Source organism: Pseudopipra pipra, chromosome 9, assembly GCF_036250125.1.
Source record: "Pseudopipra pipra isolate bDixPip1 chromosome 9, bDixPip1.hap1, whole genome shotgun sequence".
NCBI classification, from domain to species: Eukaryota; Metazoa; Chordata; class Aves; order Passeriformes; family Pipridae; genus Pseudopipra; species Pseudopipra pipra.
Window position 1 is genome coordinate 25,453,162 of NC_087557.1, and position 26,898 is coordinate 25,480,059.

General features: G+C 42.7%; 1 protein-coding gene across 1 annotated transcript in view; it reads left to right on the forward strand.

Annotated features, from left to right (window-relative positions):
- Positions 1-26,898, forward strand: part of TRABD2B (TraB domain containing 2B) — a 277,120-nt gene that overhangs the window by 209,722 nt on the left and 40,500 nt on the right. Inside the window, exon 5 of the mRNA XM_064665293.1 lies at positions 21,249-21,339. Coding sequence (XP_064521363.1) covers positions 21,249-21,339 — 91 coding nt within the window. The remainder of the gene's footprint in view (positions 1-21,248; positions 21,340-26,898) is intronic.

A 26,898-nucleotide genomic window follows, 5' to 3' on the forward strand; every position in this document is an offset into this window, starting at 1 on the left:
AATTTGTGAGAGCTAATTAAACAAGACAAGATTTTGCCTGGCAGGGATTCGTGCCAGATATACTACTTCCCGGGAAGCCATTTCAGGCTTTGCCATAAAGTACTTGTGGAGAGAGAGCAGGATGTCTTGCCAGACTTCACTTCAAAAATAGTACTGCAGCTTTTCCTTTTCTTTTTTGGAATTGGTGTGGTCATAAATTATCTGCTTAGCTCAAGGTTAAACACAGGACAGCGAGAGCTGTGAAGTCTCGTAGATGAAAGGCCCCAGCATAAGTAGGGAAATGGTCAGACATAATGTTATCAGGCCGTGCTACATCTGAGTGTGCAAAGCATGCTCTGAGAGCTCCAAACATCACCATCAATCTCAGGAGAGCTGTGTTCATATTCCTGCTCTGATACTGGCCACCTGTTGGTCCTGGGCCAAACTTTTAGCTTCTTTATGCTCTAGGTAAATAAGGATGGTTCAATTCACTCCTCTGCTGTAAAAAAACTCCCACAGATGCCACACTGATGTTTGGAGATTGCATTAAAGAGGGTGGCAGGGAGCTTTGTAGTACTGCTGTCCTCCCATGGAGACCCCTCACCAGCAAGTCCTACCTCTCACCTGGAGGCTGCAAGGTCTTGGGCAACCACCCCAGCAACAACTGGCAGGTAAAGGTCAGTTCATCTCCTTGTTCAGACACAGCCTCGCATCCTGACCCAAGAAGTGTTTGAAGTAGCATCATCAGTCAAGCACAGGTGAAAGAACAAGCCATTAGCAGGAGTTGGCCTCTGCCCTGACACCCCAGCACACCTGCAGTGTTGGCTTTATGTTACCACAGAGGAAGAACAACTCCCTGGTGCCTTTATTGTTAAGTTGAAAAACAGCAGTGGGATGTGAGGAGTAGATGATGTTCCCTCAGAGCTCCTGGGGTACAGACCAGGCTTTTTCCAAACCTGGCCTCTGGGTTGGCACCTTCAGTCTGGAAGTGGGAAGTGATAGTGTTTGCAATTTAGGTCCATTTTCAATACCTCATCAGATCTGGGACTTAGGGAGGATTCACAGAAGTGATTCCTTGGCTCAAAGCTGAGCAGAGATCTAGCTGATACTGAGGGTTGTTTCCGTTGTGGTAAACAGTAACTGAGCTTTCCAGATAAATTATGCTACTACTAGGAGAGACTCTTAGAGTTAGATACTGCTTAAGAAAGATTGGGGCAGTTAGAGATATATTGCAGTTGTACTTGCATCATCTGGATATTGTTTCTGTGCAGAACTGTATCACATTCCTCACCTTCAGAGATCACTGTAGATCTTGTCTTTCTCTGTTGGAGAGTCAAGTTACCTTAATTACTATTTTGTTAAGTTCATTTGTAACACAATTTAATTAAAATCAGAGCAAAGAAGTGACTCTTCTTAGAGAAAGAAATTGGAATGCTTCCGAGTACTTGAATACTTCTGAACTGTATTTCAGAGGGAGCAGTGAGAAGGTGTTGGGAAAAGAGAGATGAGTTCTGAGAATAAAAAAACAAAGAGCATTGGTCTGGAAGAGTAGTAGCCTACAGATGTGTTTGCTGATTCATTGGAAATTAAAAGCAGATATAACAGTTTGGGGGAAAAGTTCTGCAACACCAGGTCTGCCTCCATGTACAGACACTTATGGTATTGTTCCCCAGTTCAGGAAGGAGAGGTTTTTGATATTGTATGCTACTCCAGTCTCATCCAGCCCAGAATTTAGTCTCTTGTGGGTAGACATCAGTTGTAAACAGATTGGAAAACTTAGACACTTTTCTTGGAAGGAAGCGTAGGGGTTTTTTTGTTGTGTGGAGTTTTTTTCAATGCACCGCTGATTTCAAAGCTGTGTGGTTTGGGCAATAGCCCAGAATTCTTGGTTCTCTGTTCTCCTTGTTCATCTTATAAAGCTAAAATATCATATTTCCTCTCTAGGAAAATATATACGTACTTGTGTATCTGTGTGTATAGTACATCTGCGTTTGTGTGGATGTGAAATTGTTAATGTTATGAGTTTTCAGGACCCAGGTACTGGATGCTGAATAAAGCAAAGCAGTGTTACGGAAAAGGAGCTTGACAGTGGAAAGCAAAGTGCCCTGTTGTGGCAATGTCCTTACGTCTCACTTCTGCCACTCTAGTGCCACAGACTGGCAAGTGCTCTTTGGTGCTGTTCACTAACTGTTCTCAGTTGGCGCAAGCCACAGATGGAAACAAGCCATGGCAGAGAAAACCGGGTGCTGGGGGAGCTCTTGGCAGCTCAGGAGGAATTCTCTACCTCGTGCATCAGGCCTGGCCGTTCCCCCACACACTGTCAGGGGACGGTGAGGTCCTTCCTCTCTTCTGTGGTGACTCACAAGCCTTGGCCAGGGGTTGCTGTGACTAATGGTCCAGTAGCACACTTAGCAAAGAGACTCTTTGCTCTGATATCCTGGCCAAATTCTTTCCTGGAGTGTTGGATGAGATGCATTTCCACTGCAATTCCAGATGCACAGAGTACTCCTTGCTGCTCATTGTCACAGACTGTCAGCTAATCAATGTTAAGGTGTGCTGTCTTTTCTGTGATCAGCTAAGCGATTCCATGAATATATCAACTACAGTAATAATGTTCAGAGACAAGAATGAAAAGGAAGCTTAGTTTGCCACTGCACAGCTCTACTGTACTCAGGATCTTTTGGTAAAGAAAATGGATTTATTGTATTTATTAATTACTGATAGTCTCACTCCTGTCTTCTTCTGCAAAAGAAGCATGCAGCAGAGAGCATATTGCAGTTCCCCAAAAAAACAGTGAAAAAAATGTGGCATCTGATCTTTCCCATAAGCATAGTATTTACAGAAAAGCTCTTTTTTTTCAAAAAAAGGAGCAATAAACACACAACTCATTGACTTTCAGCTGAAAACTGAAGTGAAAAAAAAACCCCTATCTTTCCTTCTTTGACTGTGTTCTGTGAGGGCTGGAGTTGGGCTTCGTCCAAATGGCAGTCAAGTGATCAGAAAGTGGGATCGGTGAGTGATGGGGCAGAGGGTGCCCGAGCATGGGTGTAGCGTAACGCACAAGTGCAATGCAAACACTCTCACCGAGCCCTTGCGCTCCGAGGTGGACTTCAGATAACGTGTTGACAGCATCAGTCAAAGAAAAATAAAATTGCCGAGGGGCTGTGAAAGGCCCTCTCTGTTCAAACAAAACGGTGTATATAACCTCTGCTTTCTGCGAGCAGTCGCAGTGACACGTGATGGAAGGGATGCTTGACAGTACCAAAGGAAAATCCCAGCAGCTCTGGTCGCAGCAGAAATGTTACTGAAAAACAGTAGCTTAAAACGGCTCATTGCTGTAAGGGTTTTGCTTCTAAGGGTTTAGTTCAAATTCTGCTCTTTCTGACGAGCAAGTTGCATGGCCTGTTGGTTCAGGCGAGGTTGTGTGCAGCAGAAGTTCTGGTTCAGCTGTTGAGTTGTGGGAACTTCGTCTGCTTTCCAAAACATAAGTATGTTGTAGGTTGCCTGAAGATCTGGTAAAACGATTATTTGTCAGTTCCAAAGTAACCGTGTTACCGACCAGGAATGGGGTTTTCTTGAATAGGAATGCTCCATGTTTCATTTCAGTACAGCACCAGGAGATATGGTTGGGCTGTGGCTTTGAGAAACAAAGTAATTTTTTTATTTTTATTTTTTAAATCGTGCAGCTGCGCATTAACCAGACTTTTTTTGGAGGACCTCTGCTTATTTCAGTGGGACAGCTTTCTGATTAGCTCACACTTGTTAAGTAAGGGTCACAGCGTTGGACCTGATTTCTGTCCTTAAACTGCTTTGAGATCTTTGGGGGCTGCACATGAAATAATAGTGGGATGTATAATTTACAGGGTGTTGTCAGTTGAAAGCTCCTCTGTGTTTTGTGTATCAAGCACTATTAAGGCCAGCTGGCAGTCAGCTCAAGATAATGATACCATGATAGGAAAGATGGTCAGACGTTGCCAAAACTATTAGACAGTGCATCTGCCTGCTGTGTGCCAGGATCAGCACTGCACTGCTGGCACCAGGCTCTTGGGTAGAGATGGAAACATCTTCCAGTGTAGTCAGTGTGGGTCACAACTTTTCAGAGAGACACAAGCAATGCCTTAGGGTGGCATCAGGATGTTTCCACTATGCTTCGTCGTGTTCTGGTTGGTATCACTGGTGACAGCAGTAATATGTGCTAAATGCACAAAAAATCATCAAGACTGTGGCAGACCTGAAATGTAGGTTTATTCTAAAGGGCATTTCCCCTCAAAATTTTGATATTTTGATGTGTTCTGCTTGGCTGTTGGCACTGAGAGGAGAGCAAATATAAGGCACTGATTGAGAGCTGGTTTTCATAGAGAAAAATAGCTGTTTTCTGCTGTTATGCTGATAATATGAATTCCAAGTACTGGTTGTTAGAAAAATACTGCTGGCAGAGTAAGAGAAACGGAGAGACAAGAGGGATCATGTTTCATGGGCCATAAACTGGGGCACACTAAAATAATCCTCTCAGATATGGTCAACTGAATATGAATCCGTGTAATCTTGAACACACTCTACATGAACTCAGAATTAATCATCAGAAAAAATGAACCCATGAACACAGAGCTAGATGTCAGGAGGAATATTTTGTTCTCATGGTGAAATACTCAAGACCAACTCGTGGCATTGTCCTACAAAGAGTGTCATAAAAACTAACCCAAAAAATGTCATTATGAATTATTTGCCAGGAGCCTGACTATCACTTGCTCAGTATATTATGATGCCATGTGGCATTTATTTTCTAAACAGATTTGGAAGTGCAAAGTCTATCATTAAATAAAGCTCAGCTGGAAAATGTTGATGGGTTTTTTTCCCCCAATAGAAGCCTTAGGCCCTTTAAGACTGATATCTAATAATCCTTTGAATTCATACTTCAAACGACTTGAAAGGTGAGCTTTGGTTCTAATACTGACAGATCTGTGAGTCTGATGTCTACAAGCATGGAAAAAAGAGGTGTCTGCTGCTCTGCTGAGGCTCCTCATCCTGGATGTGGAGTCAGTGATGAGGATTGTGGTAACGGTGGGAAAGGCAGCAGTCATGGTATCCTGAAGTTCATTCCGAAGTTCATTTGTCATTAGTTTTATCAATATACAGGCATGTAATGGGACAAATATTTCCTCCTGGGAGGAAAGTGGATTACGCTTCTTTTAAAGATGGAGCAGCAGGGGCACAGAAGAGTTACTTTGCAAGGAAACCAAGTGAGTGTTGCTTGAGAGAAGGAGTCCCAATATCTCATCCACAAATAAAACCCTATCAAATAGAATTTTGATTACTATTGTTAAAAAAAAAAAATACAAGAGAAACTTTGGAACGTTACTGTAGGATTCCCCAGCCCTTGGTTCATTGTGCCTTTGAATGTCTGGGACCACTGTACAGATCTCCTGACTCATCATCTACTTTCTGGAGCCCCATGATGTGCCTCAAAAAGGAATGAGAGACTGAGGGGAAAGTGAGACTTCTTAATGTGCCTTGGGAATTCATGACAGATCTCAAATGTCTCTAGGAATGTTTTTCTTGTTTCACTCCATTGGGAATTGGCTCTGACATAGTAAAAAACATTTTCAGAACAAGTCCCTTTCATTTTCTTGGCCTCTCTATTGCTCTTGTCACTGACCCAAAGCCTTTTGATTTTTTTTTTTCTTTCGACGTTCTTGAGCTAATTGGCCTCAATGAAAAGTGTTTTGTTTCCTGCAGAAATTTGGCTGTGAGAAAAAGTGTGGAGGTTGGGAGAAATCTGGGATAGACCAGTGCCAAAGGGCTTATATAATAGCCCAGAATAGTCAGCCAAAATATAGTGTGAGAGCTTTATAGGTGGAATTTGGTTGAATGAAAATACTGCAGGGTTTGGACACAACAATTCCAATAAGGCCAGACGTGAATTTCTTGTTTCAGTCAAGGATTATCTCAGTTTCATCTAGTGAAGATAATTACTGAATTAGATAATTATGGGCTGAATTCCTGCAAGAAGGCATATTCTCTTCGTGCTTTTACTTACTTAACATGGGCTTCTCTTTAGGCAAGAGGATCTTGTCTCCTGTTCAAATTCTGCTCGCCTCTAATTTCGTCTGCTCAGTGCTCTGGAGCTCTGTTGTCTTCAAACCACCTGGAAGAGGTACATAGTGCCAGAAGTGAGTTTGAGTGCTTTGGGTTGAAGACTGAAGGAAGCACAGTTTTCTCATGTATTTTTCCATAACATAAATGTCTCATCAGTTCCCTTGAATTCAACAGGAATCTCATTACTGACTTTTAGGGAAGGAGATGGGACTCTGTAAAGAGATATTTTGGCTCTGCCAGGCACCCATCCTCGCCCACTTCTCCAGGGTCAGACACGGAGTTGACCTTAAGCGTGAACCTCTTGTCCATGGATGTGTCCTTAATGGCCAGGAAAGGTCCCACCACCAATGTTCAGGCTTTAAGGTACTGCACATAGATCTTAAGGAAAAGAGAGAGGCTGAGGATCCAGAATTCATCCACATTAACAGAGACCTGGACTCAGTCTAGAGCAGTGGAAATGATTTATGTCTTGTTTTGTCGGCTGAACCAGATGATTGAAGGAAAAGTTATATTGGGTCAATGCCGAACAAAAACGTTTTCATTTTCTCACCAAAACAAAAGCCTGGAGGAAAATTCAGGCTGTGCAAAATGTTTAATTTAATGTCCATGTTTGTGTTCTTTTTGAAATTAAATGTACGCGTATTCCATTTCAGTAAATTATTGCTGAATGCTTTGAAATAAAACCGTGATTTTTTAAAACTTTTGTTTTGTTTTGGAAACAGCAAAAGTCAGTGTTTCAGTACTCTTAAATTCCTCATCAGTATTCCTCAGTTAATGTAATTTGGGAACTATTTTGGCTATCACAAAAATGAATTTTTTGGCAGATAAATTACACAGTCTGAACCATCCCCATCCCATGTGTATCCAGATGCCAGCTCCATCATGAACTCCCTGTTTAGTCTTGAGACCCATTGACTTTTCTGTAGGGCTGATACTTATACACAGACAGTCTGAGGGCACAGTCGACAGAGATGAGAGAAAGAGAAGATGGGACTGTTCAATTTGTCCTTAAGGAAACTTTCTTTTCCAAAAGTAAAGTCTTAGCTGGGGAGGGATTATTTTTCTTTTTCTTTTTTTTTTTCTCCCCAAATAAAAATTCAGTATTATATCTCCTCTGTTCCTCTAAGTGATTTCTTTGTGATCTGTCTTTTGTAATCTTTGGGCCAGTTGCAATGATGGTTTAAATCAGTGTGACTCAGCTAACACTATTTAGCTTCTAACCCATAATGCTTCAAAACACACGAGCCCTGACTTATCTCAAGCAAATGACTGCTTCCCTGGAGCCGGCTGGGGCTGCTGGTGTTATTAAAGTTAAGCAGGAGTCTCTGTGTTCTGCTGCATTCAGGTTTAAACAGTAAGGTGATGACACTTCTCTTTTGCTTTTGTAATTTCTTGGACTTGTTCTGCTTCCCCTTGGTATGTGTGGTTTAAAAGCAGTCCATCATGTTGCAGGCTCTGTAAACTGTGGGTTGCTTAATTTGTGTGATTCATAACACAAGGAAAAAAAAAGAAAAGAACCATCATCATTCTTGGTATTACATTCAGCTCTGTTACCCAGAGCATTGACCTTGACCAGTTAATGATAGGTATTTAATATATGTGCATGTCTGTATATATAGATATAAATATTCATTATGTGAGGTCTGAGATCATAAGGGAATGCTGGCAGTGCCAAGTTTTCTTCGATGGTTCAGGCCTCCAGCTGTGCCAAACTCTGGGTTCCCTTAATGTACCATTAAAACAAAACTCAGGCTTTGCTTGAATGTCATCCAGCTTTATTAAGAGAAAGATCAAGGGTAATCTTATTAAGCTTGTCACTCAGAAACCATAAGGGTGCAGCCTTGGTGTGTCTGTTTGGTCCACATGTGAGAACAATTTTGCCTCGTGATACTCAAACAGGGGCTGTTATTCTTTAAGGAAGGCTGTGAATAACAGAGATACAAATTGCCATGCAATCTTGGTGATGTGCTCGCACACTCATGTGTTAACAGAAAGGGGTGAAGGCGTAGATTGTTTGCTTGGATTTTAACATATTCCTCAAGCCTGCTCGAACCCACACAACCACAATGTTTTTCAAAATCTGTTGTGTATATTTTGAGGTTTCGGAACTTCCATAATAACTTACTCAGCTTTTGAATGTGACCATGTGTCAGAGTGGACAGCTGTGTCATGGAAAACTTAACGGGATCATTGAATCTCCCTCTTTTTGGTTTCACTAGAAGTCTGCTTCCTGGGCCAATATTATGAGAGAGATGTTTAGATAAATTGTGCTTGCCTTCATTGTTGCTCCTTTTCCCCAGTGTTAACAGCTGGGCAGCGGGAGATAACAGTGGAAACCACTACTGTTTATACCAGTGTAAAACCAGAGTACTGCAGTGGAGATTCAAATCAAATATTTCTGCTTGCTCAAAACGTGGATGTATATAGAAATTCTGTGTATTTATAAGGAAAAAACCCCTAAATTTAAATTAGTCAGGATGTTTGGCCACATGGCTGTGAGTAGGTCTGCGTGGGTGAAACACACAAAAATAACTAGTAATAAGTGGAATGTAGATACACATTTGATAGTCTAGTTGGGAATAAATGTGTAATAAGAAGAACTTCTCTGTAGGCATGGCATTTACATATTAGTACTTGAGGAACACAGCTTTCCAAGACTCTTGATCAATTAAATTTTACATATGTAAGCAAGATTTCCTTTGTGTGTGGGGATGTGGAGGCTTGGTGCAATTGTTTGCATGCCTGAAGTAACTTACAGATGGAAGTTTTTGCAGGACAAAGCTCGTCACTGTTGAGTTGTGACAGGCAGTGTCCAGGAGAGGTGGCAGCTTGGGAGTGACCACTTTTTGTGTTCATACAGCACCTTTACAGCTGAGAATCTCTAAATACTGCAGGACTATTTTCTGTTCTTTTCCCTCTACATAGATGGTCTCTTTGACAGATAAGATTTACTGACCCTTCTAGTAGGGCATTTGCCATTGCTGGCTAGAAACCCCCTCTCCTTCTACCACTGTCTTTCCTTCCCAAAGCATTTCTTTCTTCTGTTTTGCTTCTAAAGAAAGAGAAATTAATAAAGACACAGCCAAGGAACCTCCTAATGCTTTAAAAATACTGCAAAGTGTCCTATGGAGATCCTTTTTCTAATTTGTACAGACATCCTTAAGATCAAAGCTGATCATACCCAGGCAGAGTTGATCCTGATTTATGACATTTAGATAGACTAAAATGGGTGTTTTCTAGCCCAGATTTCTATTATTCCACAGTCTTGGGCATGCTTTGCATTTTAAAGGAAACAGATCTCCAGATGTAGGTACTCTAGATCTCTTCCCCCACCACATGTATCTCAGGGTCTTGCAACACCATATTAAGTAGCTTAACAAATGTCTGTAGTGTGTTCCTGCCTTGCCTTTCTCCCCAGGGGCAAGGGTTTGTTGGTTTGATATGCCTTGTTTGGAGGGTTTGCTTCCCAGTGTCAGAGCAGGCATGAATCAAGCAGAAAGCCTTGAGCTTGGAGTGTAAGGTGGGAAGCAAGTCCCAATTTGCACCTCCCGAAATGCCACAGCAGCATCCGCACCTGGTGACCTCAATCTGAGAGGATTTTGCGGACTCCTGAGGTTTATTTCTCCTGCTTTCCCTCTGTGGGAAGGGCCTCAGCCTACAGCCTCAAACCACTCCTTGAAAAAGCCCCTTGCCTGCACTGGTGAGGCTCACCATGATGGTGCAAAGGGATCCCTGGCTGATATAAGGCAGTCATTTAGGGCAGATTTCCTCTGTGTGGTTGAGTGGGTTTGGAGATGCCTGATGTAATTTCTGAGGTGGCAAATGATCTACGTAGCACAAAGCTGGTTTTGATGGAGATATTATCTCAGACCTTGAAAGTCATGCAGCTACGCTCAGCTGCCTTTCCAGCAGCGCCAGCTAAAACCACAGAGCAACACTACATATAATTGCTTTTAATCCATGATCAAGGGCAAGCTTGGAAACGTGCCTGCTGCAGTGTGCTCTGCTGTGTGGCAGAAGAGAAAGGGTTGAGTCCAAAGTGGAGACCAGGTTGGATGTGCCATGCAGGCCCAGGGGCTCAGCGGGCACATGTCTCAGCAAAACCAGAGGGCATCTAGCAGGAAGAAGGGACACACACCTGGGCACAGGTGGCTCAGGGTGGCAGATGACTTGCTCTCAGCTGCTGATGGAGACCTCAGTGCCATTGAGGGTGCCTTGCCTCCAGATGCCACCAGCAGTGCGCTGGTTAACCTGAAAGAAAAGGCCATTTCCAGGTTGGGGTGACTCACCTCACCTTACTCACAGCCTCATTTGTGAACTTTCTGGGGTGTTTTTCTTCAACAACAGTGACATCCAGTGGCCAGATGGATTTTTCTGAGAAATGTGTTAACCATCGATGATCTTAACAATGTGAAGGTTTTATATTTACAACGATCCTGACTAAGGAGGCCCAGTTTTGGTTTCCTTGGAGAGTTTCCTTTTTAAAAAAGTCTGGTAAAATGGCCTCTGTTTTCCTATGCCAGCTTGAGAGGCAGGCTAGAAACTACTCTGCTCCAGCAAGGAGTCTGTCCTGTGTCCATAAACTCCAGGAGGCTGGCAAGTTGCTGAGGAATCACTATGCTTTGTGCTAAGACATCAACACGTTTTTCATTTATGAGACATCCACAATCCAAATAAACCATCAGAAAGGGGCTCCTGGAACAGATGAAGAAAGCAGTGTAGTCTGTAGAATAATTGACTGAGAGGTTAAAACCAGAAAGAACAAGCAAGGATCCGTGTCCTGTCAACTTAGAGCTTTGATTTTGTGGTTTTCAAACCGCTTTCCAAACAGAAAATGACAGCTTGTCTTGTGGTCTTCTGAAGTAATTTTGACAGACGTTGCCCCCAACTTACTTTCCTGGAATGGTTTAATCTCACACTAGAGCAAGATTACAGTTTTGTTTAATTCAGTTTAGGGCTGTGCTTGTGCAAACTAGAGGAACTGGGAGAAGCAGGTTCAAAATAAACACAGTAAAGTGCTGTTTCACACCAGGCTTGATTACATTGTGGACACAATATATCGTGCAAGCCAAATGCATCCATAAGGCCAAAAAGGAATTGGACAGACTCAACAGTCCAGCTTTAGAAATCACTAAACTTCTGATTCCCTGAGCCAGCAATGATTTACCAGGGTCCTGACCCCTAGTTATTTCCTATAACAAACCATTAAGTCCATCCTTATTACCTGCCAGAAGACTTTGCCAAAGGCAGGCAAAGGTGCTGCATTTCACAGTACTGGCTGTGTCCTAAGGCAGGCTGAGGTCTCGCACCATCTGGTCTTTGCTGGGCAATGCCTCAGAGGTGCCTTCACAAGCTTAGTGAGATACTCAGCATGCAAAAAGCTGTTTTGTTGGCTGAGGAGCTTTCCAGGGCTCGAAGCTTCCCTGAGCTCAGACTCCACCAAGTCACGGAGGTGTTTTAGTAACAAGTTCACCGTTACCTTCTTCGCAAAGAAGGAGTGTGGAGCAGGGAGGTATGGAAGCTTACCCCGACCCTTGCCCGGCTTTGGCAAGCAGGTCCATGTGCATTCCAGGCTAGTTCGGGATGGCTCGGGGGATTTGCAATGGGATATGAAACACTTTGCTGGGCGGTACCTGCCCCGCCCCAGCCGTCGCGACCTCAGCGTGGCCGATGACGTGGGAAGAGCTGATAACTTTGCTTCAGATGGGAGCGTGTTGTCTGCTTCAGCAAGGCTGCAAGCACACTAGTGGGGCAGCCTGGGCAAAAAAAGAAACCGTTTCCTCACTGATTTCCTCACTGCCTGAGGTGTTGATGACAAATGGCAAACAAAATTGTACTTTGAGACAGTGCATTTCATACCAGACCATCTGCACTGAGGGGATATGACGGTCCCAGCTGGTTGGGCCAGTCTCAGAGATGCCTCCAGCACCCTGAGAAGATTCTTACAAAAGCCAGGTTTTCTCTAGATTTTCCTCAGACTCCTTCTCTTTTGCTGCAGTGCTAGGGATGGGTGAAGTTTCCTAGATTTTGTACATTGACCCTGTCCATTGGAGAGGATCCCATGAGGGACACAGAGTCACATTCTCTGGCACACAGTCACGCCTTATACCACATCTCTGTGTAGAAAGGTATATTCCAACAGCATGATTCAGTGAGGAGCATAAACCTTAAAAAAAACCAACCAAACAAAAAACCCAAAGAAAAAAGAAAATCCCAAGTAGTCATGGCATTCTGCTACAGGGAAAAATGCCAATAACCATCCTCCATGCAGTATCTCAGACTGAGCAAGCCCTGCCTTCATTCACAGTAAAACCTGAGGACAAAGTCAAACCTCTGTCCTAGCCCTTGCCCACTCCATTTTCCTCCTGCATATTTCTTGTCCTGGTAAGTTGTTCCAGCTTATACCAGCAAATAAAGCAAATACATTTTACAAAATAGACACTTAAAATCTTGAGGCTTTGTTGTTTGACTCCCAAGGGACCTTTTCCTTAGCACAGTGAGGAAGAGATAGAATTCATTGTATCTCAAACATAAGGGGCTGAGATAATAGGATATTGTCAGTTATCAATCCACCTCCCTCTTGCCTTTAAATTTGGATCCTTGATATTCAATGGCTTACTTCTGGTCAGATTCAATGATTTTAGAGGTCTTTTCCAACCTAAATGATTCTATATTTTCTTTAAGAGTATATAGTGAAAGAGTCATCCTCACTTGGACCTTCTCTCTGTGGAAAAACTCCTCTAATGGCATGTAAGTAAAGCCAGAATATGAAATAGCCCAAGTGGTCCCATAACCAACCAAAGCACAGATCAACACTGCTCCCCCTCCCTTGCAAACTCTGGCATGGCAAGAAAGGTGGGGGAAGGGGTAGAAAAGGGAAGGTAGGGAGGAAGGGTGGGCTCTGCACGGTGTTCAGGAACTTCTGGGCAGTGGTAGGGTGGCTTGGTGGGCCATCGTGCCATGTCTGATACATGCTGAGGCTAAAGGAGCTATTCAAGCTCACATGGCCAATGGAAAGAGAATTGCACAGAGGGCTTGTGTTCTTCCCAGTCCTGGTATTTGAGATGTTGGAATGAGTTTCTCTGTGGAGGTGCTTATCCCCTCCAATGAGACTGACCAAAGAGACTAGTCACCTAATTTTAAAATGTCTGAAGCAGCTTGGAACCCTGTTGTTGAGTTGGTCTGACACAGCTCAGTTGTTGCAGTGGTCTGATGCAGAGGCCAGAGGAGATGCCTGGGAGGTGACCTCACTTCAGCTCTTGCTTGTGTTGTTTTTCTTAACCTAAGTAAAACAGCTGGTTTAGACTTGAAGAAAATTGAGCTTTTTGTTAAAAAAAAATAAATATAATTTTATTGTTTTCCTCATCAGATGTTTAGGGCAAGTCTGCAAGGAAAGGTGTGCAAAGACTTTGAAGACAGCAGAGAATTGGGTTGCTGAGCTCATATTAAGGCACTGTATTGAGTCTGGAAGTGGAGAGCTATGCCAGAGTGGTACCAGTCCTAAACTGGTAAATTCAGTCCTGTCTCATGCTGAGGCTGTTGAAGACTGTGCATTGCACTCCAGGCCACTTCTAGAGAAGGACCTCAAGTGTGTGATATTTGGGTGCCTGCAGAATAGCTCCATACCTTCAACAGGCAGGATGCTCAGAGAGGGAGAGCAGAAGGGGAGAGACATGGGGGTAGTTTATTATATTGAGGGGCAGCAAGGAAATAGAAGAAGTCTGTGGGACTCTGTCTGTCCTTTAGAGTGAGATGTTCCAAGTATAGAATTGCACTGCAGATCTCAGAGACACCCCAGGGAAACACAAATCTGTGCTCTATTAGCCTGGCGTCAATCTGGAATAACCCCCTCAACTTTTGGCCTCTCCTCACTCCATTCTCCCTCTGGCTACAGTTGTGGCCTTTCTCCAGAGTGTGTTCTCTAAGTGCTCACGGGTGAGAGGGGAGAGAGGTGATTACATGCAAGAGAGGAATGAAGGGGAGCCATGGGAGGATTGCTGGACGTTCAAGATGCTGCATGCTTTGGCTTTTTATGTGTTATTGCTCTGATTCCCATGACTGTCCAAAAGTGACTGTGAGTCAGTTCCTCACAACTGTGTAGAATAACAACATCAAATGAGAGGGAAAATGATTTCTCCATCTGCCTTGGAGAAGGGATGGCATGATGTAAGAAGGCTATGATGAAAGCCTGCTTTACAAGACCATTGCACGTGGCTTGTGCAGAGTATTTTTTAAGGCATGCTTTGGGCTTGGATACTCCTGCCAAACAGGGGAGGAAGAAAGCTCATTCCTTGCATCTCCAGCTCTCCTTCACAGCTCTTTGCATAATGCTGCAATTTCCAAGTGCAAAACCGTGTCTTGTAGAAGAGCAAAAGCCAGCAACCTGGGGTGACAGACTCTTCTGGAAGGTGGGGTGCAGAACTCTCAGCTTTGATGAGCACTGAGTGCTCTCCTCTAAGGCAAGAATGCTCTGGGTGTCATCAACAGACCTAGTGGGGGTGGTCTTTGAGGCTGCTGAGTTTCTGTGGGGTGCCAGTTCACTCACCCATGAGTTTGTCTCTCATAGCATCTATTCCCCTTGGTATATGTGTGCTGTTACTAGTCAGGAGTTGATCCGGGGCACCCTCAGTCCTGTGCTGTACCTTTGAAAGTCACTTTCTCTTTGGAAAGCCCACAGACAGCTCTTGTTTTGAATACCGGCTTTTGTTACATCTGGTCTCTCTGAGATGTGGGTAGGGCTGCATTTGGGATTCTGATGATACACACACTGCATCTCATGCTCTGATATGGTCTGGCTCACACTGTTCCATACTAACTGGGGTAAACTGGGGGATGGATGCTGGTCCTTCCAGCCATTTCTAGGAAGTTCCCCCAGTGGGTCCCCACAAGCACAGATTTTGTTTATGTTATCAGTAAAATCTAAAAGCAAAATATTCAGGCAGTTCTAACATCATACTCATGCCTGGGTGCTGCATATCACCCACCTAATCCATTACATGGTGTCGTTCCTTGATAAGACATTTTACATTAGGGGCATACTCAGGCGGAAGGAATCTTACGGATTTATCTAGATCCAGCTTGCAAAACAAAGAATTTGTACACAAATCCAACCTTTGCTCCTTGTCAAAGTGCATTCAAGATACTGATTCAAGGCAGTCCTTACCACTAGAGTGAGATTTCAAGAAAATAAGTGGTTTAGGAAGAAAGAGGAGCAATTGTCTGGCAGTGATAGTGGTCTAAACCTGAGTCATCATGAGAAAGGATGAAAGAGCCTCCAGTTCTTGAAGGATGGTATTTATTAGTGGAGAAAGATGCTGGCCAAGGAGTGAAAGGGAATTAAAAATATGGAGGGTTTATCCGCAAAACTGATTCCTCATCACAGGTCTGGGACATCTGTCATGGCAAGAAAGAGTAATGTGGGATGTCATGTGGTTCCCTCCAGTAAATTCCTGCTGTTACCCAGGGACCGCTGGGTCAGTGGAATGCTACAGTGGAGAAATCAGCACATTCAGATAAAATTAATTCCCTGAAGTGTTTGCTGTAGCTCCTTACTGCAGCCTCGTCTCGACAAGTTCATCATTCAGCTTCCAAAACACTCAGTTTGACCATCGTCAGGATTAGAGGAATGGAGATGCAGTTTTGGAGGCAGCAAGCAAAGGAACCAGTAAGTTTTTGCCCCAGCTGTGAACGGGCAGCTTTCAGCCATTTGCAGTTTTTGCCTACACTGACTCTTGTGAAGCCTCACTGCCATAAACACCGTGGTGCTGCCAAGAGGCTTGAAAATCATCACCAGGAGAGAAGGAGGAATAGAGGCTGCCGCCTCCTGATTGCAGAACGGCCCAAGGTCTAAATGGCAACAAAACGTTATACATAATGTCTGATTCACTGTGTGGAGAATGTAAAGAATTGAGACCTCCCGACACAGTTTACATTGGCCCTTTTTATGACTAATTGTGCAGAAAATAGCTCGGCTTGTAGTGTGCATGGAAACAGTTCAGATTTCTGCTGTGTGTCAGCTAATGGGCTAGCAAGGCTTTTTTAGCACAACTTCAAAGGCTCTGGCAATGGAGGTCCTTTGTGAGGGAATTATCTCCTGCTCCTTTGTACCCCTTTATCCTTCTAAGCCACGGGAACAAAGAATTGTGAGACGAATAGACAAAGTAATTTGTAGGAGATCTGTAAACCTAGATAAAGTACATAACATTTGCTCAAAAACATTTTTTCTGCTTCCGTCGTCAAAACATGGTTATATTTTTCTGTGCAGAAACACTCAAGTTCATTTAAGTTCTGAGGGATGCAGACTTGAGCTTAGGCATGCTATTGATGAGGGTCACCAGGATGTCTGAAGTGGTAAAGGAGAGCTTAATTTATGTGGTCAGTTAGGAATTATGTGGCTTTTAAGAGTTGGCTGAGAAGGTCTTTCTCCTCACCTAAAGATATTCCACTGATAAAAGAAGAAAATGCATTTTTTCAGCCGTGTGTGTATGCATGGGCATGCTTTAAGGAAACCACTTATTTTTCACCTTTTAGTAAAAAAAAAAAAAACCAAAGGAGTTTATTCTTTCTTTCTTCCAGTGAAAAATGAAACCTTGGGGAGATAGGAAACACATTACACGGATCTGCTTTGTGTAGTCCAAAGAACAGCTCTTAATTAAAAATAAAAAAAGCAAACCAGGGGTGGAAGGTCTTTGATTAATGTTAGCAACCGTGCTGTCTAATGTGTTCCTCCAGTGTCTCCAGATCCTCTGTCTCAAAAAACCAATAAATGAGTGAAAGGAGAATAATCTTGGCCTCATCAAATTTAATGAAGAAACCCCCTCTAAGTGCAGTGAGCCACACTGGCCACTCCCCTGTATTTGTGTTCAAACTGCAAAATGACTGCATTTGGCACTGGGTCTTGTCCTAAAGCAAATCCCATGAGTGTGTCCTTATCCTCAGAGGGTGGAAGGACTGCATCCACACCTGGGGTTTTTTTAATCTTAAACTGTTAGTACTGGTTGCTCTGCATATCTCCATTCTCAAGTGCAGACTTGAGGTCCCCATCTAGAGAATCTTTTATGTCTGCTTTCTCTCCTTTTCCCATACTTCCATGGATTTCCTAAGGCAGTTGATATTCTGACCTCTTGGATCCAGTTTTCATCAGCTGTCAAGATAAATTTGGTTAATACTCCAGGAACAGTTTATTCAGATTTAGACTGAAGAGGGAATAGTGATGGAAACGCAAGACCATTCCCCTGTCTCTCTAATCTGTCTGATATGTCTCTAGATGCACTAACTTTTCAATAGTTATACTTTCTTGAGGTTTATTCCAGGCCAGGAAGAGAAATTTTTAAAATATTTTAGCAGAAGCACACATGGATGTATATATAAAGCTCATTTATTTTATATCTATAAATAAAAATTAAATCCACTGATGTTATAAAAATATGACAATTATTACATATTATGTTTGCACGTATGGGCAGCTAGAGGCAGGGATTTGATGATTTTAACTGATGCTGAGTTTAATTTTCTCCAATATATGGGTTAAATTTGATTTCATTACATGCCATAAGCTGTCAAAGTATTCTAATGTTGTCAATATCTAGCCTGTGAATGCTTATCTCAAGTTTTGGGTGACTAAGTAGAGTTATTTTATGTGAAAAATTTCTCATATAGAAAATTTTCCTGGGTTTTAAAACTGGGAAGAATAATTATGATGGACTTCACAGCAGGAGGCAAGCCGTTTCTTCCAGGAATTCTTTAACCCTGGAAGTACAGCAATGGCATGAGAGCATTTTCATGTTTCACGTTAATCCACCTGCACTGGGTACACTCAAGTGCCACCTTTTTCCTTAAACCTTCCTCTTCCACATATATCTTCAATCCTGAGGAGCTCCTTGCCATGGATCACTGTTGGGAAGGTGTCTGTGTTGGGTGAGAAGCCTGCTGGTCTGATGCATAATTTTGGATTTTCCATCACAAGACCATGACTCCAAATTGCTTGTAGTGTGTGTAAGGAGATGCTGATTTGGATACAACAGCAAAACTGTGATGTAAAACAAAGAGTTGGATACAAAACCAACCTCAATATGTGAATTCTGACTGGACAGAGAAGACAAGTAGAAGCCAGAGCTGGTTCATATAGAAATCTTGCAATCAGGTGTAGAGGATTAACAGGGCAAGTTGATGGTGAGATGGGTGGTGATTTACCCAGCTGCATGTGGGGTAATGCAAACAGGAAAATTTTAAGAGGAGTCTAAAGGTAATGCTTTCCAAAGACCTGCTCATGGCATTTCCTAGCAGTTGTTGAAGCTTCAGGCTCTGTTGATACATGTGGAATGGAGAATTATTTGGGGGCCAGCTTTGATTTTGGTTTTGATTTTTTTTTTTAATTTCTTTTCTCTTGGTTGAACTGGGGCATTGAAAATATTGTAGTATGTGTTGAATTGTGGACCTAAAATGAAATAACTATTCACATTGAAATTTGTAATGAAGATTTTAATTTATTCAGAGATTTGAAGTTTGATGAAGTTTTTTTTTAGTGGAAGCTGGTATTCCTTCCAGTTAGGAAAGGCAAAATTAAAAGAATAAGCCTTGAGAATGGAGCAGAGGATAAGGCGATTTGTGATATGGAAATTCAGTCCCTGGTCTTGAAAAACATCCTGAGGACATTCATTCACCACATGGATGAGTTTTACCTTGGCGAGAACTTTCTCTCTTCCCTGTAATTGCAGCCCAGATCCTACACAAACTCCCAGACAGCTGGAGTATGGCTCCCAAGAGAAAGGGGTATGGCAGAGGATTGAACAGCTTGGGGTGTCCCACCCTGTGGAAACACACATCTCACCATACTTACATTTTTTTGCTATCATGCACAGCAGATCACCAGTCCAAGGAGCTTTCATCTTTCAGGTCTCCACACAGAGGGCAGGAGTGGGAAGTCCAGGAAGTGTCACCTTTTGGTCTTCATCTGGCACTTGAAGGGACTTGCAGGCTTTGCTGAGGAGCTGACATTGTTGACAGTCCTACCTCTTTGTGGATGAGGAAGCAGAGCAGTTGCATAGTTACTTTTTCCCCTAGCTTTAAAAGAGTTAAAATTGGGTTCTTTTGTACTGTCATGATGTCAAATATTTGCTGGACTCAGGGCAATTATTTACATTAAGGAATCTTTTGGCATTTAAGACTCTGGTTCAGGGAAGGTAGAGTGCTGTACCATCAACTCAGAAACATCTCTGATACCTTTGACTTAGGTTCCTCAGTGTCACTTGGCCCGTGACAGAATGGGGACCTTCGTTTGCCTTGGCCACTGCATAAAAAAACAGGATATGATCAAATCCAGTTAATCATTCACAAATGTCTCATTTCTTGAATCTCTGAGGGTGTATAACACATTTTTGGGACTGTTCTCTGCTGCTTTGGCTTTTGTTATAAGTAAGCTAGTAAGGAGAAAATCAAATTTTGAGTTTTCTTAAAAGGAAGTGGAGGAATCCTGGAACACACTAGGGCTCTGCAAATGTATGTTTAATCATTTAAAGAAATGTCTTTTGGCTAAAAGCTCTTACCAGTGCTTGCAAGTTGCACTCAAAGCTGTACAGCTACATCATTCCAACAACTGATGTGAGTTAGCGCCCTTGTTGGCAGCGTGAGCAGAGAGATGCAGGCTTAGCAAATCCTGGGGGCTGAATTACTCTCAAATTCATAGTGACTTTGTGCAGCGTGGGCGAAGTGTCCTGGGGGTGACTCTGCTGATGGTTGCACCAGCTCCTTACACAGTGGCATGGATGGAGAGACTCAGGCATATCCTGCCTGCCTTGTTTTTTACAGTGCAAAGCATTTGGCTCTGCTGTGGAGCCAGGCAGCTCCAGCCATCTCCTGCAAACACTTTAACTGTGATTCAGGCAAGCATACACTCTGCAAGTAGCAGCAAACCAGAGGAGTGAGTACTCACACACAGCACATTGTGGAACTCCCTGCTGCAAGATGCCACAGGGCAATAAGTGCATGGAGGCAGAGCCTTGAGTATATTCGTGGTGAATTGGCCTATTCAGAGCTGTCAGTGAGATCCACTGACCTGGGCGTGAATGGGAGTCGCCCAGCCCTGCAGAACTGGGAGCTAGTGGGAATAATGGAGGAGGATTGTTCTGTCCTTTCTCAGTGTTAGTTATTATATATGTACATACCTTTAACACCCCAGGCTGCAGTCAGGGACAGGTTACTAGGCTATGTGGATTTTAATAAACCTGTTAGTGGACTTCTTGCTTTCTTACTTTAATATCTAACCCATCCTGAAAACAATGTGGGACTTTAACAATAAGTTGAAAGCTTTAGAGGGATTACACTGCCTTATTGAGTCTGTACCCAAAGCCCTTTGAGGGCTCCCATTGACTCCAGTGGGATTTGGTTCAGACCTCAAGTATATGGGACTCTCTTAAGTAAACTCTTTCAAGGCCTGTACGTGCTGCAATACTTATTGGACTCTTTGTTACTTCTGTGAATAGGAGTGTGACCTTTACACTTCTAACAAAGAGCCTTGAATTACAGGACTAAATCTTCATGTTTTGGGAGAGATAAGGTTACCATCCCAGCTCCTCCTAACCCTGCTGAGCAGGTGGCTGAATGGTTGGTGAGGCAGTTCCCCAGTCACTGGGGATTTAGTTAGACAAGCACTGAACGTGTAGTACAGCAGCTTCAGAGCTTCTTCATAAGTGGATGTCCATGAACAGTGGTGGTCAGGGTGGACATCTGGTTTTGTCTGTTGTTCCATTTCACAAGTCAAAGCCCTACCACCACAGGGTCATTCTGATATCCATGTTAGAAGTCTATTTAATCCATGTACATACTAAAAATGGCCAGTGTGGAAGCCAAGGCCAGTAAGCCATCTAGGTTTTCTATTATCCCCCCAGTCCCTTGGCCACATGAGGGGAGGGAGGGAGGGATGAGTAAGATGGAAGGAGAAGGTGTCGGGCTGTATGTTCCCTCTTCCTCTGGCCATTGCCAAAGGCTGCAGTGGGGCTATGTGGCAAATAGCTGAGTCTGAATGACAACAAATTCCATATCGTGCCTTTCTTGCTTTTGAAGCTGGTCTAGCTTCTGGTACCCCTGCCTCCCAAACCTGCTGTTCCAACAGGAGAAACTCAAGTGAGTGAGAGGAGCAGTTTGATTGACAGTGCTATTTTCTACCTGTATTTTAGGTCACTTCCTGGGTAACAACACTGTGATTGATGTACTGAGACAAGCAGGATTTGAAGTGGAGCACACTCCTCCTGGACAACCAATTGGAAAGTAAGCAGCTGCCCACAGATTATTAATCATTTTCTCTCCTTTTTTCTCTCCCTTTTTCTGTGACTAAGTGATATTATTGCATTAGTATAGGAAGTGGGTGAGGAACCTCCCTTTCCCACCCAAGTTCCAGACAAAAAGTTCATTGTAAAGCATCCATTGTGTGAGTTTGGAAACATATGGAGCCTCAGTGGCTGAGGTTTTTTGTCATTTTTTTTTTGTCTTTTTTTTTTTTTTTTTCACTTGGGGACACTATTTATAATCACAGCTACTTCATTATACCAGTAGTGCCACAGTTTCTTTCCAGAAACATCTCATGCAGCTCATTCCCCCATAGCTGTTTTTCATTTTTCTCTCCACGGGGTTTTAGTTGCTTCTTTAGTTGCAGACCTCTCTCTGTCCGGCTGCTGCTCTTCAGTTGGCATTTCACTTTTTCCTGAAGGACCAGATTTAATGGAGCAGATGCACCTTGTGTTGGGTAGGGAGAGAGCAATTAAATATTCCCTGAGCTTCTCCATCTATCTGGTCAAGTAAAGCAGGCAGGAAGGGACTGATCACCAGTCTCTTGGAAATGTTCATTATTATAAGATAAAATATGGCATGAAATAGTCCTTAGTTGGTGAAACAAACTTCATTCATCCCATAGAATTTTCTCTTTCCTTCAGATGAGGTCTCTTCCAAAGAAATTGTAGACAATAAAACCATGAGGGATAGTGAGAGACCATCTAGCTTTTCCCTAGAAAATTAGCCTTTCCCTTACATTCTGCAGATAAAATTTGGCCAGGATTACTCTGTTATCGGATTGTTATCCTCATTAGGAGAAAGTGTCAGCAGCATGCTCCTGTCCCTGATGGGCAGACATGACATGGTCCAAATATGAGGTGAGTGTCAATATGGAGGATTAATCACAGAGGTAGTAGACCATGTCTGAAAAAACTATGTGTAATATAGTTGGAAAATCTGGCTGATCTAACCTTGTTTGTGAAACATCCGCAGTGATTCATATAGAATATCATATGGCTCAACTGTACATAAGTGTCTTTGACAGAGGATTTATCCTGAATGCTTCTTGGAATCTGTTGAGCAATAAAAGCATCGTCTTAAATAAGAAGGGGGGAAAGAGGAATAAAAAGCTATCAAACACCAGGAAGAGCATATATTCAGAGGAGGTTTAAGAAGCACTTTGGCAGAGGGAGAAAAGTCAAACGTGGCACAAGGAAGAGCAGTAAACACTGTAATGGGCTGGAGCTGGAAATATTGACTAAAATTAACAAAAAAAATACAGCAAAACAGAAAACCAAACTATAGCAGAACAGCTGAGGTGTACTGTTCCTAGGTTTCTGACAAGGAAACTTTCTGCTCAGGGAAGCAGACACTTTCTTCAGCAATTTTCATTTAGCTGAAAGTATCATCTTCCATGAAAAGTGTTTCAACTGGAAATTGTGAAACTAATAATTTATTGGCTGTTGCAAGCCCTTGAGAAGAACAAAAGATACAGTAGTGTGAGAGAAGTCCAAGAACAGTTGCTGGTCTTTATGGTCTTGGGATATGTCTTTACACATCATCACAGAGTTGAAATAAAGGATAGGGCAGGAAACTTGAATCAAAGCCAGCACTTAATGTTGACTTTTTTTGCAGAATGGGGCACTTTTGTGTGTGTGCATTCCTCTACCTTGGCAGCAGTGTCTCCTGTTCATGATGTCTTCGCTAAAGTTGTAGTCTCTGGGGAAAATGTTCCTGAAAGCAAGTGGACTTGGACTGCTGCCTTGTCCCACACTTGGAAACTTCTGTTCCCAGCTCCAGACCATAGTGTTGGGCAGGTTGGTCCCTTTGTCTGGGCTAGTACCCTAATTCCAGTGAGGTCTGCTCTGAACACTGAACATACAAAACTTTATTAAAGGGTATACTCTTGTGCGGGAGTACTGGATTGAGTCAAGTGAGAGCATATGGTTGCACCTCATAAAGATTGAATGCCCTGTGTGTTTTCCTGTGGTCTGATGATGAGGCAGATGTGCCAGTCCTAGATGAGAATGTAGAAAAAAAAATAAATTACGTGGTAAAGAAGTCCAAAGATGCCACTAGACTGCATTACTCAAGGTGCAGAAACAGCAGAAGACTACAGAAATTGTGGATAAAGAGAACTTAAATATGTTCACAGGAAACAGCTTGCTGCCTTTAGAAAAAAAGAGGCTCTCAGGCATGCACATCAGGGGATGTTGTTGTCCTACAGCTGGGGCTGTAGCCATCAGAAGTGCTTGGGGCTCCCCCTCAGAAATGAGGAGGCTGCTGCAAACCATTTGTCTCCTTTTTTTTAGAATAGCTTGTATTTTATGATTTCTGGGCAAGATGCAAGACAGTCTAGCCAAACACAGTTGTGACAAAAATTGACGGCATTTTCAGAAGCGCAGCAAGTTGGTTGTTGTGTTGTGTTGCTGTAACTGAGACTCTTAAGGAACCTTGCATTTTTGTCCAGCCTTCTATTTTTACTCTTCTGCTTTTTAAAAGATGAAATAAAGGCATTTGAAGACAGTTAGAAAGGCCCAGAAGAGGAACCATTTTGTGATAGTGGCTTTACTAACAAAATGTAGACATAGAATAAATAAATAGAAGCTCAACAAAATTTGGGCTGCTTGCAGAGCAGAAATTGTTTTATGGGTTACAGAGATGCAGGTGTTTTCATCTTGATTCTTGTGAAGCCATACATGAAATAAGAGGTATTTCTGTCCTCTGCTGAAACCCAAAAGAGACGTATCTGCTTTACTTCCAAATAAGTTGTATAAGGGAGTCAAGCCCATTGCATTGCATTCTGGCATTGACAATTGAAAAACTGGATAGTGTTCAGGGAAGATCAGCTGGACTCTAATGTAGAGATTGGTGGGGGTGGACAGCACGTGGAAAAATGCAAGGGTTGGAAAAAAACTGAAGCAGCTGCACGCTTATGTTTTGGCCAAGGGAATTCAAAAAAGGAGTACTGTGGACAAATTGTATGCAGGAGAATGGAGAGGAACAATTTGAGCTGGCACACAGAAACATTTGGAGGCATTATCAGATTGAAATTGAGGGTGGTTTTGGATGAATATCAGTGATTTCTTGACAGTGATTTGCAGTACAATCTTGCTCAGGTTAAGTATGAACCCTATTATATGAAAGTAATTTCAGCAAAACATGTATTCTACATCCTGCTTACTACCCATGCTGCCTTGCCAAAAAAGCAAATACTATTTTTCTTTAATATAACTGTTCCTAGAACATTATTATTATTATTATTATTATTGTTGTTGTTATTATTATTATTTTTATTGGCATTATTAGTGGCCTGATCTTTATAATCAATAATAATTGTGTTACCATAAATAGGTGGAGTATAGTCTAGTATAATTTAAACCCCATTTCAGTTTCAGAAAGGGCAAAGAATACCTTTTTAGAAAATAACTAGTACTGTTCCTGTGTATGAAAAAAGAAAAGCCTTGGGAAGAGTGAAACAGGACAAAGACCAAAGCTGTTTGTGCTTTCAGTTACATACAGGGTGGGTAAAATCAGAAGATTCTTGGCTTCCTCCATCCAAAAAGCTTAGCATGGGTTGTGAAATGGCTGCTCTTTAAGCCAACCAAACTGAATACCTAGAGTCTCACATTTCTGTCGTCTAGTGACAAACATGAATTTGAGCCAAATTCTCCCTTTCTTAAGGTATTGGGGAAAAATAAAGTGAGATCTTGTCAGGTTAGAAGAGATAGCCAAGACATGGAGGGGTCTGATGGCTCCAGAATCAGTGAACTGGCAAAGGAAAGTTCATATAAAGTACATTTATCTGGTGTGGAGCTATTTGAGAACTCTCACTGACTGGATTTCTGAAATCTCCTGGCTCCTCCTGTTGATTTGCCTTAGTGGCCCAGTGTTGACCTTCCTGAGCCTCTTCTAGAATCCCACCAGGTGACTGTTGAAAACACCTCCTTTACAGCTTGATCCCTTTCTGTAAAAAAAAAACCCTGTTGTACTCATCATGCAGAGCAATGCCATAAACACTTGAGAACTTATCCTCACATTGGCTTCATTTGTTTATTTTGTTGCCTGAGGGAAAGCGTCCCAAATCTGTTTGCACAACGACCTTCAACAGGATTCATATTTGCTTCTTTTTTTGATGGCTCTCCTCCTTGTCCTCAAATGAAGGCATTGGAAAATTAGTGTATCTCATTGCTTTGCCCTGAGATAAGAAAGGCAACTTTTTTTTTTTTTTTTGGTGGAGTTCTGCCAACTGGCTGTCCTTGCTCCTCTCTGTCTTCAGACAGCAGAGCTGCGTGCTTGGGGTTGGGAGAGAGGAGGAGATGGGAGAAAATTTCCCCTCAGATGGATTCCAGTGACTTGAGCAGATAAAGGGCCACAGCTGCTTCACATTTAGTTGGAAACAGCCAAACTGCAAGATCAATCCAGGAAGCACCTGTGTCCGTGATGACTCTATTGTTGCTGGGTTCTCAGAACCGGCTCTGACCTTCTGCCACTCACCAAGCCCTGATGTGCTGCACGCTGTTCTCTCGAACAGAAAAGTGTGCAGCAGTGCTCATTTCCATCAGACTGCTCCTTCCGAGGTTGTGCTCAATGCTACCTTCTTTCAGAACGGGAGAATTCAGTACAAGCTTTTGTATCTGCCCTTTTGAGAGTTTATTGTACACTCGCAGAGCTCTGCTGGAGAAATTAATTACTCTTGCTCCTTATGTTTGAACTTCCTGGCCCAGGTGAAGCAATGTGTCTTTGCTGTTTAACTGACTCCTTTCTTTCTTTCTGAAGCAAAGAGCTTCCTCCTTCACCTTCTCCTGTAGCATCCTACAGTTGTGACCCTGGTCTCCTACTCAGTGTTGGCTCAGGGTGGAAATCTTTGCCCCCCTAGGAATGCTCTATTCCTCCCCATGGAATAAAAGCACACTTACTTCCCACAGTGATGCAGCCATTTCACTCATCAGGATCCCTAAGCTTCCCGAGGTGATTTAAAGAAATGGGAAAATATTTGACCTAGCATTCCCCACAGCTCCAAATTGGTAAAAATGCCAATTCAATAGATCGGTAAACATGCCAATTACACCCCAGAAAATTATGGATTCCATCAGAGCCCTCAGCTGTCTCCCAGTAGTTGCCAAGTTCCTTGGGATGCGCAGGAAGCTTTAGCTTTCTGGTGCCAGCCTGGCAAGGTTACTCTGCTCTGCTTAGCTGTTAATTTTTGGGATGTATCAGAGAGAATTTAAAGTTGTAGTGAAATAAGTAAAAAATAAGTATTTATGAGAGCTGTGACACTTTCATTAGAAACAACTGAGTTAATTGAGAGAAAAGGTAGACCTGAGAAGGAGAAATTTGGGATCCTTTCTCTTCTGAGACAGGGAAAAATGCACACTTTTTTCTTTTATGTGGGTGGAATAACCTCCCTGTAGGGTTGCTGCAGTTCTTAATCCTGTTGTAAACCTTTGGATCTTTCACTTGATCTGAGCCCGAGGATCATACTCCCTTCACTAGCTTCCTTCCCTCAGAAGAAAAGCAAACCCATTATTTAGGGGGTTCACTGACAGCATAATTTAC